The sequence below is a fragment of the Phocoena phocoena genome, chromosome 10 (assembly GCF_963924675.1).
Source record: "Phocoena phocoena chromosome 10, mPhoPho1.1, whole genome shotgun sequence".
NCBI lineage: Eukaryota > Metazoa > Chordata > Mammalia > Artiodactyla > Phocoenidae > Phocoena > Phocoena phocoena.
Window position 1 is genome coordinate 55,156,807 of NC_089228.1, and position 16,960 is coordinate 55,173,766.

A 16,960-nucleotide genomic window follows, 5' to 3' on the forward strand; every position below is an offset into this window, starting at 1 on the left:
CCTCCTTAAGAAAGCAATGGTCAAGAAGAACTCTCTTCTACCTTTTCGTTAAAGAAGCAAAGGGTAACATTCTCTCTTAATTCATTGCTATTTTCAGCTAACTAATTTACAAAAACAAAGAAACATATGCAGGTGCTACTAAGGTTTAACAGAAAGAACAGCCAAAATATAACTATAATTGAAACCACTTTAGTTTTTCCAAGAGCTGTTTTTGCCTTTTTTTTTTTTTTTTTTTTTAGAAAAGACAATATAACAAGTTTGGAGAAATGTAAAGTTAATAATAATCTATCACCTTAACACAAAGATTTTCCCTGCTTAATATTGCCATTTTATACAGTCAGCATGAGGTATTGTTGAGCATTACCTATGTATTAACTCATTTAATTATCAAGTCAGGCCCTATTATTATCATTTTATAGATGGGGAAACTGAGGCACCCAGCAAAGTTAAGGGATTGACCACAGGTCACACATCTATGAAGTGGAAAGGCAGTGTTTGCACCAAGCATCCTGGCCACCCACAGACATAACGATGAGCACTACTGACTGTCAAATATTTCCATAGCTCCGTGTTTATGGTACACATGATTTTATATCCTCCCGTACTCACTGAACTTCCTCTAATAAACAATTCCATGGTTTGTCGTAGTGTAGTCCTCTCGACTATCATGGCAATGGCTGTATAACAGTGCTACCCATATAGAGAATAAAGTGAGCATATAAAACACTTTAAAAACATGTCTGAATAAAATCTCTCAGTAGAATTAGTAGCATCATAGTACATTCCCGATTGCTCTTTTCATAATGACTTTTTCTTTCTTTTACATTTTGATATTTATTAACAAAAATGGTCCAGAAAAGTCCTGGGTCAACATTACAGTGGTAAGCATTAAAATAAAAGCTGTTCTTAGTTGTCCTGTTTCTAGGGGACAGTAACCAATCCAGAAAGCTGTTTTATCTCCTAAAACGGGACTTAAATCACACCATTCAAGCGTTAGATTTCAAAAGAAATTCTTCCTCTTCTCTTTTGTCAAACCAAAATATACCGGAGGTCTTTGTTTTTACCTGCAAGGCTGCCTTTCCCGAGAAGCTCATGCATATGTGGATGGATGAAGGGGGGTCGGGTGGAGGGAGAAGGCAGACAAGAAAGAAAAAGATAAAATCGTAAAGTAGGAAATAAAAGCTAGTGAGGAAGACGGGCTACCAACTGCCCAGGGATTGTTCACTGAAGTAAATCCTCTAGTCCCTCCAGATCCATTTCCAGAGAGGAGTTGAGTGAGGCCAGAGCAGATGACGCATCCTTGCTTCTCTGGACACTCGGTTGGGGCATTTCTGGTTGGACGGATTCCTTCTTGATGTCTTTACCTCCACTGAGGATCCGATGGCTCTCAAAAAAGAACTGGTTTGGATGACTCAAAGAAAAGCCACAATCATCTATCTACATTATGTGTCATCTTGAAGAACTTCTGACAGGCTACCTGGTAATGTGTCCCTTTTACTAAATCCAAAATCTGGTTGATCCCTGAGGGAGGGATCTTGTACACTTGCATCTTCTGCCTCAGCAGTTGAGGATCACTGTGCCAGAAAGGGCACCCATGATAATCCCCTTGGCTTGGTGGATTGGTTAGGATAATCTTCAGGCAACTGTAAAGTGTGTAGTCTGTCCTCTTGTCTTCCTTTCCAAAGCTATGACAGATATCGTAAGAGTAGCCTTTATCAGATTTATCTGGATCCATCTTTCCTCTGATAAATGTCTGCTTCCAGAACTGCCACGCCTGTTCCAAGGTTAGGCCAATGTCCTTCAGGAAGAGGCCGTACTGCGTGAGGCCCCCATGACGAAGATGGTGATTTTCCCGCAGGGCTTTATGTAGCTGATCTATGCAAGGTGGGAAGGATTTGGTAGAAAGCAAATCGATCTGATCTAAAGAAACCTTCCCAACATTTGCCTGTGTACTGTAGTCTTGACCAGGGTACGAATGACTGAGGTGGCTGAGCAGTGGCTGGAGTCTCTCACCTGACTGCACAGCAGGCAAGGACCTGGCTGTTAAAGCCAAAACCTTGCACAGTTTGGTTTTAAATTCATTCAGGATGATCGCCGCAATGTCCTTGAGTTGTACATAAGCAAAGCCATTTTCCAAATAGACTTTCCTTCCTCGGAACAAATCCAGAGCATCAGCAAAAGAGCCCTCATAAACTGACTCCAACTGAACCCCACCTAAACGGTGTGATGAAGCCAAAATATCCTGTTCTCGGAGAGTCTTCTCTTCATACTTATAGCCTCGAACTGCAAATGGCTATCCTTTAAGAAACTCTGAATTTTGTCCTTGGGGCAAATACTGAATTGAAATAGAAGGAGATTCATTTCTTGTTGAATGAACCAGCGCCTAAGCTCTTCAGACTGGCAGTAAGCAAGGTGTAAAATAAAGTGAGAAACGTGATCTCTTCTTCTGGGTTCATATTCATCTTCCAAGTTTTCTCTGTAGGAAAACTTAAGCTTCCGAAGCTCAGCCTCCAGCTTTCTCTGGTACTGCTCGGTTCCTTTCACATAGCTCACACCAAGACTCTTAACTGCTTTCAGCGATTTAACTCTATCGGTAGCCAAGTTTTCAAATTCTATCAAAGATATGTTTCCAGAAGGCGGCTGCAAGTAAAACAGAAGGCTATGTGGGTAGCAAGCATTCCTCTGGTCATCTGCCAACCTCAGTTTCCTCCGATTTCCTCCAAGAAACTGCATCTTGTTATGTCCAGCCACACCAGACGTGAAAACAGACAAACCCCGGCAAGCATTTTCCCCGGGGAGGGGGGTGGGGCGGGAGAGTTCGTACAGGACCCCATATTGACTTTTAAAAGGCTCTACCAAATTAGCATGGTCCTAATGAAGAAGGGGTGAATTAGTTTCACAGTAACCAGCCTTGGAAGGCCCACATGTTACGTCTGCATCCTGAGTGGATATAAACTATCACTGCAAGTTGCTTCCATTTGCACGTTTCCAATCATTAACTGATTTATTCTGGGGACACTGGGCCTTTGTAGCCCTCCCAAGTGTGTTTTTCCCCCTACCATCCCTTCTCCCACTGGACGTGTAAGTGGGGAGTCCTCCTTGCTCCTAACTCCATATGGCTTCCCTCCTACCTAAAATCTCCAATGTAAATCTCACCTCACAACATTTTATAACCAATGCACCTTCATTTTCACCATGGTCTACAGACTCCTGGTATCATTCCTGCTATTTCCCCACAAATGCCTTCTGCATCAGTCCATTTTTCCAGTACTACCCCTGCTCCAATTCTTGGCTATTTAAAACAATACTTCAATGCTGCTCTGGTGCCTGGTCCCATCAGCTCCTTGAATTCACAGTGACCTTCTTTCCAACCTCGGCAACTTGCTCGCACACTCATCAATGACTATAAACAACTTTCCATAAATGGAATTGCTCTCTCTTCCCAACTGTATGGAGTTTCTACCTATAACTCCTTCAGGGGCCGTTTTTCTGAAGAAAATAACAATACTCTAAATAGGACTTAAAGTATCATTAAAGTAGTATTTTTCCCCAGACATGGAAGTGGCAGTAGTATCTCTCTGACGACAAGGGCTTACTTTTAGGGTACCCGCCCCATGTGCTTGGTGAAAGATGTGATTCAGTCACCACTGCCATCCACAGGCTCCAAACGCTGAGGCCAGAAAATGCCATTGGAGGCTTTTATTAGTGTGAAATGACCGCGTGATCACCTGCCTCTTTGACATGAGCCTCAAGGCAAAAAGTCTAGCAGCCCTCTGCCCTCCCAGAAGATCATCCTTAACTGCCTTTCCTTCAATGATGTCCCGAGGGGGTTCTGTTGTCCCTCCCTCCCTTTATTTCTCCTTATCTTTCTTCCCTCCTTCCCTCCCTCCACTTTCTCCTTCCAAATTTATCAGTGCTTATTACGTTTGAGACCAGTAGTCTCCAAATTACTTTTTACATCCATATTATTATGAATAAAAATATCTTAGAGCAGCAAACTCAATATTTATACATTTATGTGTTTAAAACATGAGCATTTATAAAACTATACCAACAGGTACATTATAAAACACACACATAAAACACACAGAAACTTGACATCAAAACAGAGATATGTTCTAATATTTTCTTCGAGTATTTCCAATAGACAGTCAAGCATTCCCCTGCAACTCCCTTCTCTGAAGATACATTTTCTAGATTACACAGGTCCTGTCTTCACTGAGTTTAAAGGTTTCTTTGGAGAGAGAGAGGAAATTAAATAAGCAGTTACAAGAAGATGTGGACAGGAGTGTTAGGGGTTGAGGTAAGTATACTCACCACATCTGTCCAGATCAGCACCCCACTGTTAAGAGATAATTGCTTATAGAAACTCTGACAAGCCTTTTCAGCTACATCCCCTTCCTCTTCAAACCTTATGATTATAGTCTAAGATACAGCTTTTCCAGGTTAGCAATGGACCCTTTTGGTTTCACCAGTGTTGTACAGTGACAAGAGATACTTTCATTCCCGAGCAAACCTTTGCCTAGTGGAGGGTCCCTCCATATGGACCACTCCAAGGATCAGGCAGGTCATGGGATCCACTGAGGTTCACAGGGCTTGCTTGTCTGTGAAGCATCTGCCTTTGTGACTGGGGCTCAATCAATATTACTGACTGCCTGAGTTGCGTGCCTCAATTGTCTCTGGTTGCTCCTGTAGATATTTTTACCCCAAACTTTAGGAATCGGTCAGGCATGTCTGGAAGTGACAGAATTAATAGTCTAAAGCTTCTCACACACCACATGCTTCCCACGGGCTGAGAGTGAAGGATATCTCACAGTCATGGCCCAATGTTGTTAGTATATGTCCTCCAAGGTTCAGTTTTCAGCTGCCTACCCTAATGGACCCCGCTCCACCAGCTCCCCTTAGTGTTATTATCTGCTCCCTTGGTTATGGCCATCATCGTAGCTCTGAGCTTTCTTGTAGCTCCGTCTTGACCTTGCCCACAGGGATGCTACACCAGGGCCTCTAGCTCAGGATGTCAGATACATAACTCACCACCTCTCCCCAAAACCCACCACTACTACTTCTGGACTTCCTACTTCAGTCAATGACACAGCCCTCTTCCCCAACAATGACAGCTCAACATGTGGGTTTCATTGCCCGCATCCTTTCGCCTTTATAGAAAATATCTAATTCTACCTTTGAAAACTCACGTGACCCCCTTTCCATTTTTCTAACAGTGCCTGAGGGACTTTCCTCATTTTCCTTGTGATCTATGGATTTCAAATGTACATTGCTTTTTTTTCTGCCTCTAGTTTCTTCCCCCCTGTAACTCAGTTTCACCCACTTTGGCAAAATCACTTTTCTAAAACACAGGTAGAATCATATCATTTCTGCTCAAAAAAACATATAAGGGCTGTGTACAGAATTAAGTTCAAAATATCCAGGATAACTTTATAAATGCCTCCAAAATCTTGGCCCCTTCCTTCTTTCTACCGATATCCTTACCTGGGCATTTTTTTCTATTCTAGTTATATGGGTCTGCTCAATTACATTCTGAAATTCTTTCTCCTGAACACCAACCTTTCCCAAGGCCATCCATTCTGCCTTGCCTTTACAAACTTCATTCCCCAAAAGGGAATCTCCATATTCTCCTCCCATAGTATTTTGTGGATCCCTGTATTATAGACACCACTGTTACACGCTCACATATATTAGGCTGATATACTGATCCTAACACATATATTAAGATTAGTTTCTTGGTTTTCTTGGTAGTTTCCTTTTCAACTAGAAATTGAACTATTAGATGATAGAAATGATGTCTTATTAATTTTTGTCTTGTAGTAGCTAAATACCTGGGGGAATTGTGAGTTTACAGGACACAGGGAATGTTGTTTTTTTTCCTTAATTGCTGAATTGAATCTGACCATTACCCAATTAAGCCAGGATATACTCTCAGTGTATAAGTGTTCCGAAAACATGCACGCATTATATTTGTACATGAAATAGGGGCAGTGTTTAGAATGATCTTGGCTCTACCATATTTCTTGATGTTGGTATTATAAAAATGACTGGATTAGAGAAACAACAAATAACACATGTTACAAAAAGGATTTCAATTTTCCAGTATGAACTCAGTCATGCAAGAGAGCCCATATAGATTTCACAAATAAATGAATGCAGCCCTTAAAAGAGTACTGGATTCCCAGACATGAAAAAAACATGAGCCACAGATATAGCCAAATAACTTCAGAAATATTTCCAGGAAAAAAAAGGAAACCTCGAGAAGATACAAATTCTGAGATCCTGTGAGATGCTTACAGCTGAAACTGAGACACAATGGGCCCATCAGTAAATTCATTCCTAGTCAACCAATGTAGCTAAAGCTTTAAACAACAGATAAATGAGAACGTGTTTTGCATGGGAAAGTTCTCCCCAGAGTTCCTCATTTTTATGTAGGAAATCAATTTGCATCACTGATGATATCATTCAAATCAGACAACCCAAAGTTGTTAGGAGGTAATTTAGTTTTATGCTGAAGCAATTTGATACTTGTTCTGATTTGTGATTTTCATTTTGTTTGTTAATGAAAAAAAATTAATGAGCAATGTTACTAGAAATACAACTCATCAAAGCCTCGGCGTGCTTAAAAAGGTTGCCATATACTGTACATTGGGATCGCTGTGCAGCTGGTGCCTGGGCCTCGCCTAGGAGGAGCCATCAGTGGAACACACAGGCGCAAGCTCAGGTATCAAGGCCCTGACACATACCTTTGCATTGATTTGTGTTTTTGTCAAGGATTGCCTTTGTGGATACGATTTTTCCATACCTGAAAGACAGAGAGAGAGAGGAAAAAAAGAAAAAAAATCCATGTTATTGTAGCCCAATGAAGACACTTAAAACACCGTAATAAACATCGGTGCACACACAATTGAGCAGGAATAAACCAAGAAAACAAGCTCTGAATCCCCATTTCACAGCTGGATGACCTCTTTTCACCAGCTCCTCTTTATAACTAAAGAATGAGCTTCCTTCCCTACATAATCACTGGGTTGAGCCTTCGAAAATAAACCCGTCAGGCTGTCATAGGTGGCTAAGAGGGGATTGTGTGTGATTGTGATCAAAGTAAATCACACTCTGTGGATTCATGGAAAAATGCACAGGCCTTGGAGCCAGGCTGATCAGGGCCTGTGTCTAGCTCGGGCGCTTACCTAGCGCTGTAACTCTGAGCAGTTCAGCACAACTTATCCAAGCCCATTTTCTCATTTGTAAAAATGAGAATTGGAACAATCACTTTTCGTGATTTGGGAGAGGGTTAAATTGAAATGTTGCGATTTCCTAGCAGGTTGTAGGATAAATAGGACTTTGTTTTTGCTACTAAAAAGGTATTAGTTATACTGTAAGTTAATTGAGGATAAGGGCTGAGTTTTGTATTCTCCATGCCTAACACCACCGGTAATAGAAGTTAAATAAAATTTTGCTGTAAATAATCAATGATATAGGTTATCCACGGTGCTTCCTCTACAATAAAATTTCTACCATAATATATCTATATATTTACATCATAAATGTTTTAATTATTTTATCATCTCTTGCAGAAGACCTAGTCTAGGTTTTTTTTTCAAAGATGGGTCATATGGAGAAAGAAATAATTTTGTTGAGCCTATTTATGAGGTATAAATGATAGGACTGAAGAAGATAAGTCCTAAGACCCTGTCCTTCTTTAGGATTCCATGAAGCATGCTTCTAGATCAACATAAGTACATGGAGAAGTTATAAAGCAAACTTAACTACCAAGTTTATTAACAACTCATCTTATGTTCAAGATTTCAGCTATGGTCACAAAATATTTGGCAAGTTTTCCTTTAATTCTATGTTCCTAAGGAAGTATAAGAACATAAGATAAATATTAAACATTCTGTGTATTAATGAACTAGGTTCCCTACCACCAATGTTTCTTTTCCATTTGTAATCACCTTGTACTATACCACTAATTCTTTGGAGCATTAAATTCTTGGAGTGGTCATTTATTAAAATTCTAGTGTTGAAAATAGCATAGTGCTAGAAATGCCTTTGCCTCTTTTTTTTCCCCAATGGAATAGCTATCATTATATTAATATCACCTACAGCCTTGAAAATCATTCCAGTAGGAGATGAGCTATTGGTAGGTCACAATAGAAACAGGAATAATTGTATGAGATCAGTGGAAGGAGTCTGAGATGATTCCCACCTATAAGCTCCGCCCTTCTTAAGTCAGTCGAACTGGGCTGGAGCTGTCCAAAGCTGAACTGGGCAGATTTCACCAGCATAAACCTGACGCTTCAGCTACTTGCATCTTTAGTACACCTGCCCTTCCTGCATCATTACAATGATAACCCTACAGTAAACAAACTCGAAGAGAGCTAGGGTTGAAAGTGTCTCTTACTATTTTGCAGATGAAGAAAGTATGTTCTAAAAGATCATTAACTTGATCAAAATCATATAATTTGTGAAACTTCCAATAGGGACTTGAATATGGGATTTTTGAGTTTGGTGCAGTGCTTAACTAATATAGCATGCAGCCTCTAAAATAGAAAAGCTACATATATCAAGTCGTCTTGTTCAATCAACCTTCACGTCTTTGGGGATCCAAGTATTTGATCTCCAGGGCAATGCAATGTAGTCATTAAAAGAATATATTGTGACAATAAACTTCCATGGCTCAAATCTCAGTTCAACCAGGGTATATTTGATTAAGTCTTATGTGCTCTTTGTGTCATTTCACCATCTATAATGATATAAATCTATTTTTATATTGATTTAGATGATATTTATTTAAAATTGTGTACATCTACTTGTAAACCTATAAAATGATGATAACAGTCTCTACCTCATAAGGTTGTGGGGTTCACCTAGAGTGCTGATAACGCTGGCTGGCATAGAGAAAGTGCTCATTTAATATTAGCTTTTCTTACAATCACTTTTTTGCTGTTATCTGCTACATAAAACTGTCTCCAGTCCTTGGCATTCTCTGAGGTAGATAAGAAGTGGAAAGGGGGTTAAGGTTCTGTCCCAAATCCCAGCTTAAAACACTACTACTTAGACTGTCAAAATCTTCCACTAAGAAACTTGGAAGGTAACGTTATTTGCTAAAAGGATAATTTGCATTTATAATTTATATTGTTATTTTTAATGTTTGGAATTTTATTAACTATATTCTCACTGTATTTAATCATACAATTACCCATAGGTTCAAATCTTTTCATGGTTTATTTAGTATGACAAACTGTCTGTTGCCTCATTTTATTTTAACTTGTAGATTTTTATTGAGCAGAGATACAAATAATTTCTGTCCAGTGGAAAAGATAACCCTCAAGTTACAGCTTATTGCCATGTTCTACATTAATTAGTTTTGTATCTAAACTGACATTCTTATCCTAATGTTCCTTTATAAGTTGCCTACAGATATCTAGCTTTTCAAATGCTCTTTGAACTAGTTTTAACACCTTGTATATACAAGCCCACTCTCCCCAAAATTCTTCCTCCTTCCACCTTCCCCTACCCCCAGGACATACATACAGCCTCTCTTTAGAGCTCTATTTCATCCCAAGAGTTTCTCTTTTAGGAAAATAACCAGTACAATAATGTATTTGAACAGTGTGTTCAGTAGACAATGTTTAAAGGTACCTATAACCGTACCCATTAACTACAGTGATGTTTGCTAGGTTTGGACTATTCAGGCAAGTAAACATTTGCAAAATTATATGGATCTTAGAGAAGAAAACAAAAAGAGAGAAAAAAGGGAATATCTGCTGAAACATTTTTCCCCACACAAAGCACCCATCAATACAATATGGAAGAAGTAAAAACCAAAGGAAGAAAAAGAATTTAGAACATTTATAACCATCTCACATCAGGCACATAAACCCTTAAGACAAAAATCCTTCTTTTGTTTCTAAAGCCACTCCTGAAATTTTTCCATAAGTACCTTCTAAATTAAAATTTAGCTCTGTCTCTTAAAGAGGAAATTGAAAATTACTGTATCTCATAGTGAATTCTGTCTCACAATGGGACTCTTAACCTACGGTGTCCATGTTGTCCTACTGTATCACTGTTACGAGGATTTCTTCTTCATAAAATTCAGTATATGCAAAAGATCACTATCAGTCTTTTAACGGCCGAAAAAGTGAAATGCTTTCTTGTAGAAAACATTTGTGACTACTTTAGCAAGCAACATTTTTCTTAAAAAAATAATTTTATTATTCAGAAAGTATTACAATACTACTATACATGGAAAAATCACACACACACACACACACACACACACACACACATATGCCAAAAAGCAAAGTATGCTGTTTCTTGACTTCCCTATTCCTAATTACTCTCTAGGCGAGACTTTCCAATGGTCCAGAATCACAAAACCATAGAACACAACTTGTTAGTTCAGCCTCTACTCTGGCTGGAGCTACAGGAATTTCAGTCCTTGGCTCAGTTACAAGATTCTGCATTAAAAATTATTTCACAAAGCTAGAATATGCTTTAAACAACAAGAGAAGGTATTTAATGGGCCATTGGTTCTAATTCATGTCTGAACTCTCACGATGACAAACAGGGACTTTCTGCATGACTGGTGCTGTATCCTCCCTGCCCTGCAAAGTCAGCCACTGATGTAGGTAAATCAAGTTTAGACTTTTTTTTTGAAAAGACCTAAAACCACCATAAAGACAAAAACCACCCATATAATGTACCTGTGAAGAATTGTATTAAATTTCTCTTATGTCTTGTCAAAGTAGAGTAAAACTACTGACTAAAGTTATTTTTTTATATATTCTAAAGAAAAAAAATATTTCTCAGGTAAAATTATTCCTAAACTTACATTATATTACTTATTTACTCTTCCCCGTTTTGGAGTTTAGATCAAGACCTTAAGTGTTCAGAAAGCTTTTTTTCTTTTTTTTTATGCCACCCACAAGTGGAAAGCAAAGTCTGATATTAGAGGAAAATATGTGACCCAATTACTGAACAATGCCTGGAAATAGACACCTCAGTGGGGTCCCCGATTCTCTCTTCTATGTTTTCACTTCCTGAAGCTAGAAGAGATAAAATATCACCCACAGTCAACTTCCTGGGGATGTTTCAACTTCTTGGGGGTAACAAATAAATGAACACATTTTTTTTAACCATAATTCTTTCCATCTGGGCTCAGTGCCTTCTCCAGCCAGTATGAGAAGCACCTAAGACAGCACTGCTAGGGCACTTTTCTATATAAAAATAAACAACTCCATGTCATATCTACAAAGTCACCAACTATCCTGAGTGCCCATAAATTCTCCAAACACACCCCGGTTCCAAATAACATTGTCTTTATAGTCTAAGAGGACTTTGTGATCACAAACAGAAGCCAATGCACAATAACCACCCACTTACTACATTTTGAGTTTTCACAACTGAGTTTTATAATTCATGTGTTGTCTATCAACTCTAAAAAATACGCTTACCTGAGCTTGTCAATAAAATATTTACATTTAATTTTTTAAAGAAATAGTCAATTCTTTCTGACATTTATTCTTATTCTTAAATAGCATCTGAGTCATTTGTTGATACCCTTGATTATTCCACATACAAGCCTCATTTAAAATAATGGAATCTTTTATTTTCCAAAACTGAGGAGAAAATAGAGCAATTATGGGTCTACTCTTCATCAATTATGAAGACATCAATTTGGTGGGATTTTTCTATAAAGAATTTCTTTTTAAAGCCTTTTACTGAATCACCCACTGTGTATATTAATTCAGGTAATACAGGCAGAGACTGAAAATAGTTTCGGCAGTCAATCAACTCCCAGCTAACTCATTTTTCACATGCCTTCTATACTGATACCAAGACAAGAACAAAGGTATTACATTTATTTAATGGATGGAATATTATCCTTTTAGCCAATGTGGTTGTTTGCCTACTTCTAGAATGCTCATTCATTCTTTGGCACTTGGGGGTGCTAATGGGGTATATCTATGGCTTTTGAGATCCAGTAGGAATGTGGTGGGATTATCTCTTTGAGGGACCACATCATCCAGGTTCCATATACAAGAGAACAAGTCTACAGCCCATTAACATTCTGAGTCATTAACAAATTCATTCTACAAACAAGTGGTCAAAGCCAGGAATAACTATTGTGGGCAGAACTATGTCCCCTCAAATTTCATATGTTGAGGCTTAATACCAACACCTCAAAATGTAACTATATTTGGGCAGATAGCCTTTAAAGAGGTAAGGTATACTCTATAGTAGCACAGGGAACTCTGCTCAATATTATATAACAATCTAAGTGGGAAAAGAATTTGATAAAGAATGGATATATGAAAAAAAATAAAGAGGTAAGGTAAAACCAAGTCCTATGCATGGGCCCTAATCGAATATGACTGACATCCTTATAAATTAGGACAAAGGCACAGAGGAAAGACCACAAGGCACAGAGGGAAGACATGGCCATTTACAAGCCAGGAGAGAGGCCTCAGAAGAAATCACACTTCTGACACCTTCATCTCATATTTCTAGCTTCCAGAACTGTGAGAAAATAAATTTCTGTTGCTTAAGTGGTACTTGGTTATGGTAGCCCTAGCAAACTAACACAATAACTTCTTATTCAAGATCTGGTGAGCTTTGATAAAGGGAATGAAGATGAGACCTCCTTAAATTCTTGACACAGTGATTTGGCAGTGGGTCCCACCAAGCCCTCACCTAACACCTCTAAGTTCTCTGTCACCCACGTGTGTGTGTGACAACAGAGGCCAATAAGTATCACCCAGAACAGACAACTAATACTCTAGAACCTGGTTCTTGGCCTTGTAGTTCGGGCATTCTTTTTATCCCCCCAGAGATAATCATACTCTTGAATCCACACCAAGTAAATGTCACAAGTTTATTGCACAAACAGAAATGTCCTTTTTTTTTTTTTTTTTTGTGGTACGCAGGCCTCTCACTGCTGTGGCCTCTCCCGTTGCGGAGCACAGGCTCCGGACGCACAGGCTCAGTGGCCATGGCTCACGGGCCCAGCCGCTCCGTGGCATGTGGGATCTTCCTGGACCGGAGCACGAACCCGTGTCCCCTGCATTGGCAGGCGGACTCTCAACCACTGCACCACCAGGGAAGCCCGAAATGTCCTTTTTAATTTACAACTTCGGACTAGCACACTCCAAAGAAAACAAAATAAGAGTTTCTAGCTGGGAGAATTGAAGAAAATTTCAAAGAGGAGGAAGTGTTTAAAGAAGGGGTAACATTTTGACAATCAGAAATGTTTTTTATACTTCTTAGGGATAAGAAAAACAATTCTAAAAAAAAAAATTTCTTTTTTAGACACATGTATTACTATTTAGTACATTACTGTTTTCACGCTACAAATAGGTTCACCATGATCCTAGGGCTGTCATGCTACATTTACAATCTGACCAACTCTAAGACAATGGTTCTCAGACTTTGATGTGCCCCAGAATCTCTTGGAGGGCTTATTAGCACATGGATTGCTGGGCCCAACTCCCAGAAATACAGACTCTGCAGGTAAGAGGTGGGTCTGAAGGATTTGCAGCTCTAATAAGATTCCAGGTGATGCTGATGTTGCTGATAGTGTTATGAGAACCACCACTTCAAGAAAGAGAATGACATACAAACACCAAAGCATGTGTGGTTTGTTATCTGCAAAATTCACAGTCTGAGGGAACTTTCTATAGCCACGGAGAACTACTTTCAAAACTGCAAACAGCATTTGCTTTTGTTCAAATGATATTCTATGTTGAAAAAGATGGACTACAAATTTTTTCAGAGTTTTTGCTTAATAATTTTTTATTATAATAATAATAATATAATAAATATATAATAATAAATATAATAAAATTAATAATAATTTTTTCATTTACCTAATATAATGACAACTTACAACTCAAAGACAGCTGCTTTGAAATTTTTGTCAGGGACTTTTTAGAAAGTCCAAAGAAAACACATGGACAATATCTATGTAACTCTCTTCCTTCATCTGAAATAACTAGTTGCTAGTTCCTAGTTTGATTGAATTAGAGTACTAATATGAAAAAAATAACTGGCAGGCAAATAACGATTAGTAACTGGTTAGTGTCTTTGCTGGTTCTTTAATGAGAAATGGATGTAAAGCTGGAATGAGTATACTAGACTGAAAATGAATACTTTCAAATTCTGAAACAAAACAAAACAAAAATCACTAACTTGTTAACTCTTGGGTTACATTTTAGGTTATGTATTTATGTTATGTAGTTAGGGTATATAGCCTGTTATCTTAGAGAAAGCTTGCGAGAAAGAGATTTCCATGCAAACAAATGGGATGGCAAATCACATCCTTTTGGGTACTTTATACAACCAATCATAGCACATTTCAGCATGCTTAACATCCTTTAATATTTGTTCTGCTAATGAGGAAAGAGAATAGGCTTTGGAACCAATTAATATGGACTTGAGAATTTGAAAAAGAATAGATACATGTATATGTATGACTGAATCACTTTGCTGTACACCTGAAACTAACACAACCTTGTTAATCAACTATAGTCCAATATAAAATAAGAAGTTAAAAAAAACTATGGACTTGAATCTGACCTGTACCACCCATAGGATGTGAAACAAACAAACTACTCAACACCTTGGTACCTCAGTTTGCTGATCTGTATAGTGTAATCACTAGGCCTGCTTTTTTAGTGGCTGTAAAGATGAAATAAAATAGTGTGTGCTAAACTTCCTAGTACAATGGGTGACCCATTGAAATTTCTTCCATTGTCTTACTAAAGCCTACCTTATGCTTTATTACCTATACATTTACCATGTAGCATACAAATGTCCATGCATAACTTGGACAACAATATCTCTTGACTATTTGATAGAGCCAGTCTCCGTGCTGGCAGAGGCCCCTGAGGAAGCATAAGCTTTGACACTTATATGACCTCTCATTTATGCTCCAAGTCAATTCACAGTTTCTCCTCCACTCACACAGTCTCCTCCTGGCAACACCTAACTCCTTGCTCAGTCTGATCTCAAAGTTCAGCCCCTTCCATGCAGCCCCCACTACCTTTCCATATGCATCTGCCTTCTAACCTCCCACCAGTACCCACTGCCAGTTACTACCACAGGCCCACTCATTCTCAAGTTCTCCCTCTCCCAGCCAGCAGCCAACAAGTCATGGTACTTGGTGGACCACATCTTGACCCTGGCCCTCCTTGGCTCTCACTGCTGTCCACTCCTAGTTCATCCATGCATGGTTGACTGTCAATAGCATCCCACTCCAAGGCCGTTTGGTCTTCAAGGGCCCAATCCTGGTCTTCTGTAAGTGGATTTTAGATTTCAGAGATTTTAAATACCTCTCTTACCAGAAGCAAAGGATCCTATCAGGATTCATGGGTCCTCCCTTCAAAACCTCTCTAATGTCCATCCCTATTTGTTTTATTTAGTTGACACTTTTACAACACTTTCTATGGGCCAGCCCCTCTTCTAGGCTCCCTATGTATATTCGCTCTTGTTAGTCATCACAACAAGCTCTGGATGTGGTCACTAGCTGTGTTACGGACAAGAACACTGATACAGAAACACCTGAAGTAACTTTCTCAAGGTCACATGACTAGGAAGTAGCAAAAGCAAAATCCCGGGCTGTTTGGCTTCAGAGCATGGGGCCTGCCTCTCAGCTCTAGTGCCTCCTGCCAACCTCCTGTCTCAAAAAGGAAGCCATTGCTTCTCCTTTTCTCTCTTCCAACTCCCATTCATCCCTGCCATGTCTGTGCCCTTGTTTCCCTATATATCACCTATGTTTTCTGAAACTTAATCTGTTTTCCCCAGCACCAGGGCTCTTTCCCCTCTGCCTGCCCTTGAACATTTGTAGATCATTTCTTCCTATACATTGGCTATCATCAAGCTTCTCTCTTTTCATTCCTTGACAGAGTGGTCTTGATTGATTGCTCTGCTCATTCTACTTCTTTCTTCTTAATTTCTAATTACATCCTAAATACTGACTTCTATTATTGGAACATAACTGAAAATTAACTTCTTAATAAGTAAAAAAATCAGTTAGCATCATCCTTGACTTCTCACTACCATTTAACCCCCTGGAAAACCTTCATTTTGAAACATTCTTCCCTTGGGTTCCATGCAGCACACTAACCTGGTCCTTATCTTCCTTTCTTGCAGACAAGTTATCCCTTTATCTTTTTCACTTGGCTTTTCTTCTCCTCTAGGTTCCTAAAAGTTGCTGCACCTCAAGCGTAATCCTTAGCCCACTTTTGTTTTAGTGCTACAATATCCATGAGACTGCTAATTCCCAGAAAGGACATGTATCAGAATCAGCTGGATGGCTTCTTACAACTCTGGGCTCCAACCTCAGAGTTTTGATTGTTTGGGATGAGGTACAAGAAAGTGAATGTCTAACAAGCTCACAAATTAGAACCAAGAATCACACTGAGAACCATTGATTAGAAATCTCCTTCATTATCACATTTTGAATTTCCATTTCTTTGTGTTTCCATCTCATATTTCTTTCTCTAGATCTGCCTTCACCCTCAAACCTCAGTCTAGAATCTACAATTAGAGTTATTGGATATTTAGAGTTATTAATTATTTCCCTTTGGAAAAATAAGAATTATCGGATATTTCCCTTTGGATGGAATGGTCATCTCAAAATGCAAAATGCAACATCTCAAAAATGCCACAAAGTTGAACTCGCTGTTTTCCCCTTTCTCCCTTCTCTGAAAACATCTCTGGGGCAGAAGCTAGTTGGGTAGTAACATGTGTACAGGGTGGAGACTCTGACAACCTGGACAACTCAAGCCCCAGCTGGAGGGGCTCTGCATCCTGTCTCTGGACATTGTTACCGCAAGGGAATGGGATCCAAATGTTGCAAGGCTTTCTGATTGTTTCTGAAAGAAATCTGGATTTTCAGGAAATATTTCTCAATTTTTCAAGATTGTCTTAGAGTTTTTATAAAACAATGTGAAAA

General features: G+C 39.0%; 1 protein-coding gene and 1 pseudogene across 1 annotated transcript in view; both read right to left on the bottom strand.

Moving 5' to 3' along the window:
* RBMS3 (RNA binding motif single stranded interacting protein 3) overlaps positions 1–16,960 on the bottom strand; it is a 531,745-nt gene that overhangs the window by 450,044 nt on the left and 64,741 nt on the right. Inside the window, exon 2 of the mRNA XM_065884879.1 lies at positions 6,750–6,808. Coding sequence (XP_065740951.1) covers positions 6,750–6,808 — 59 coding nt within the window. The remainder of the gene's footprint in view (positions 1–6,749; positions 6,809–16,960) is intronic.
* On the bottom strand, positions 1,222–2,733 carry LOC136129770 (DNA primase large subunit pseudogene; annotated as a pseudogene).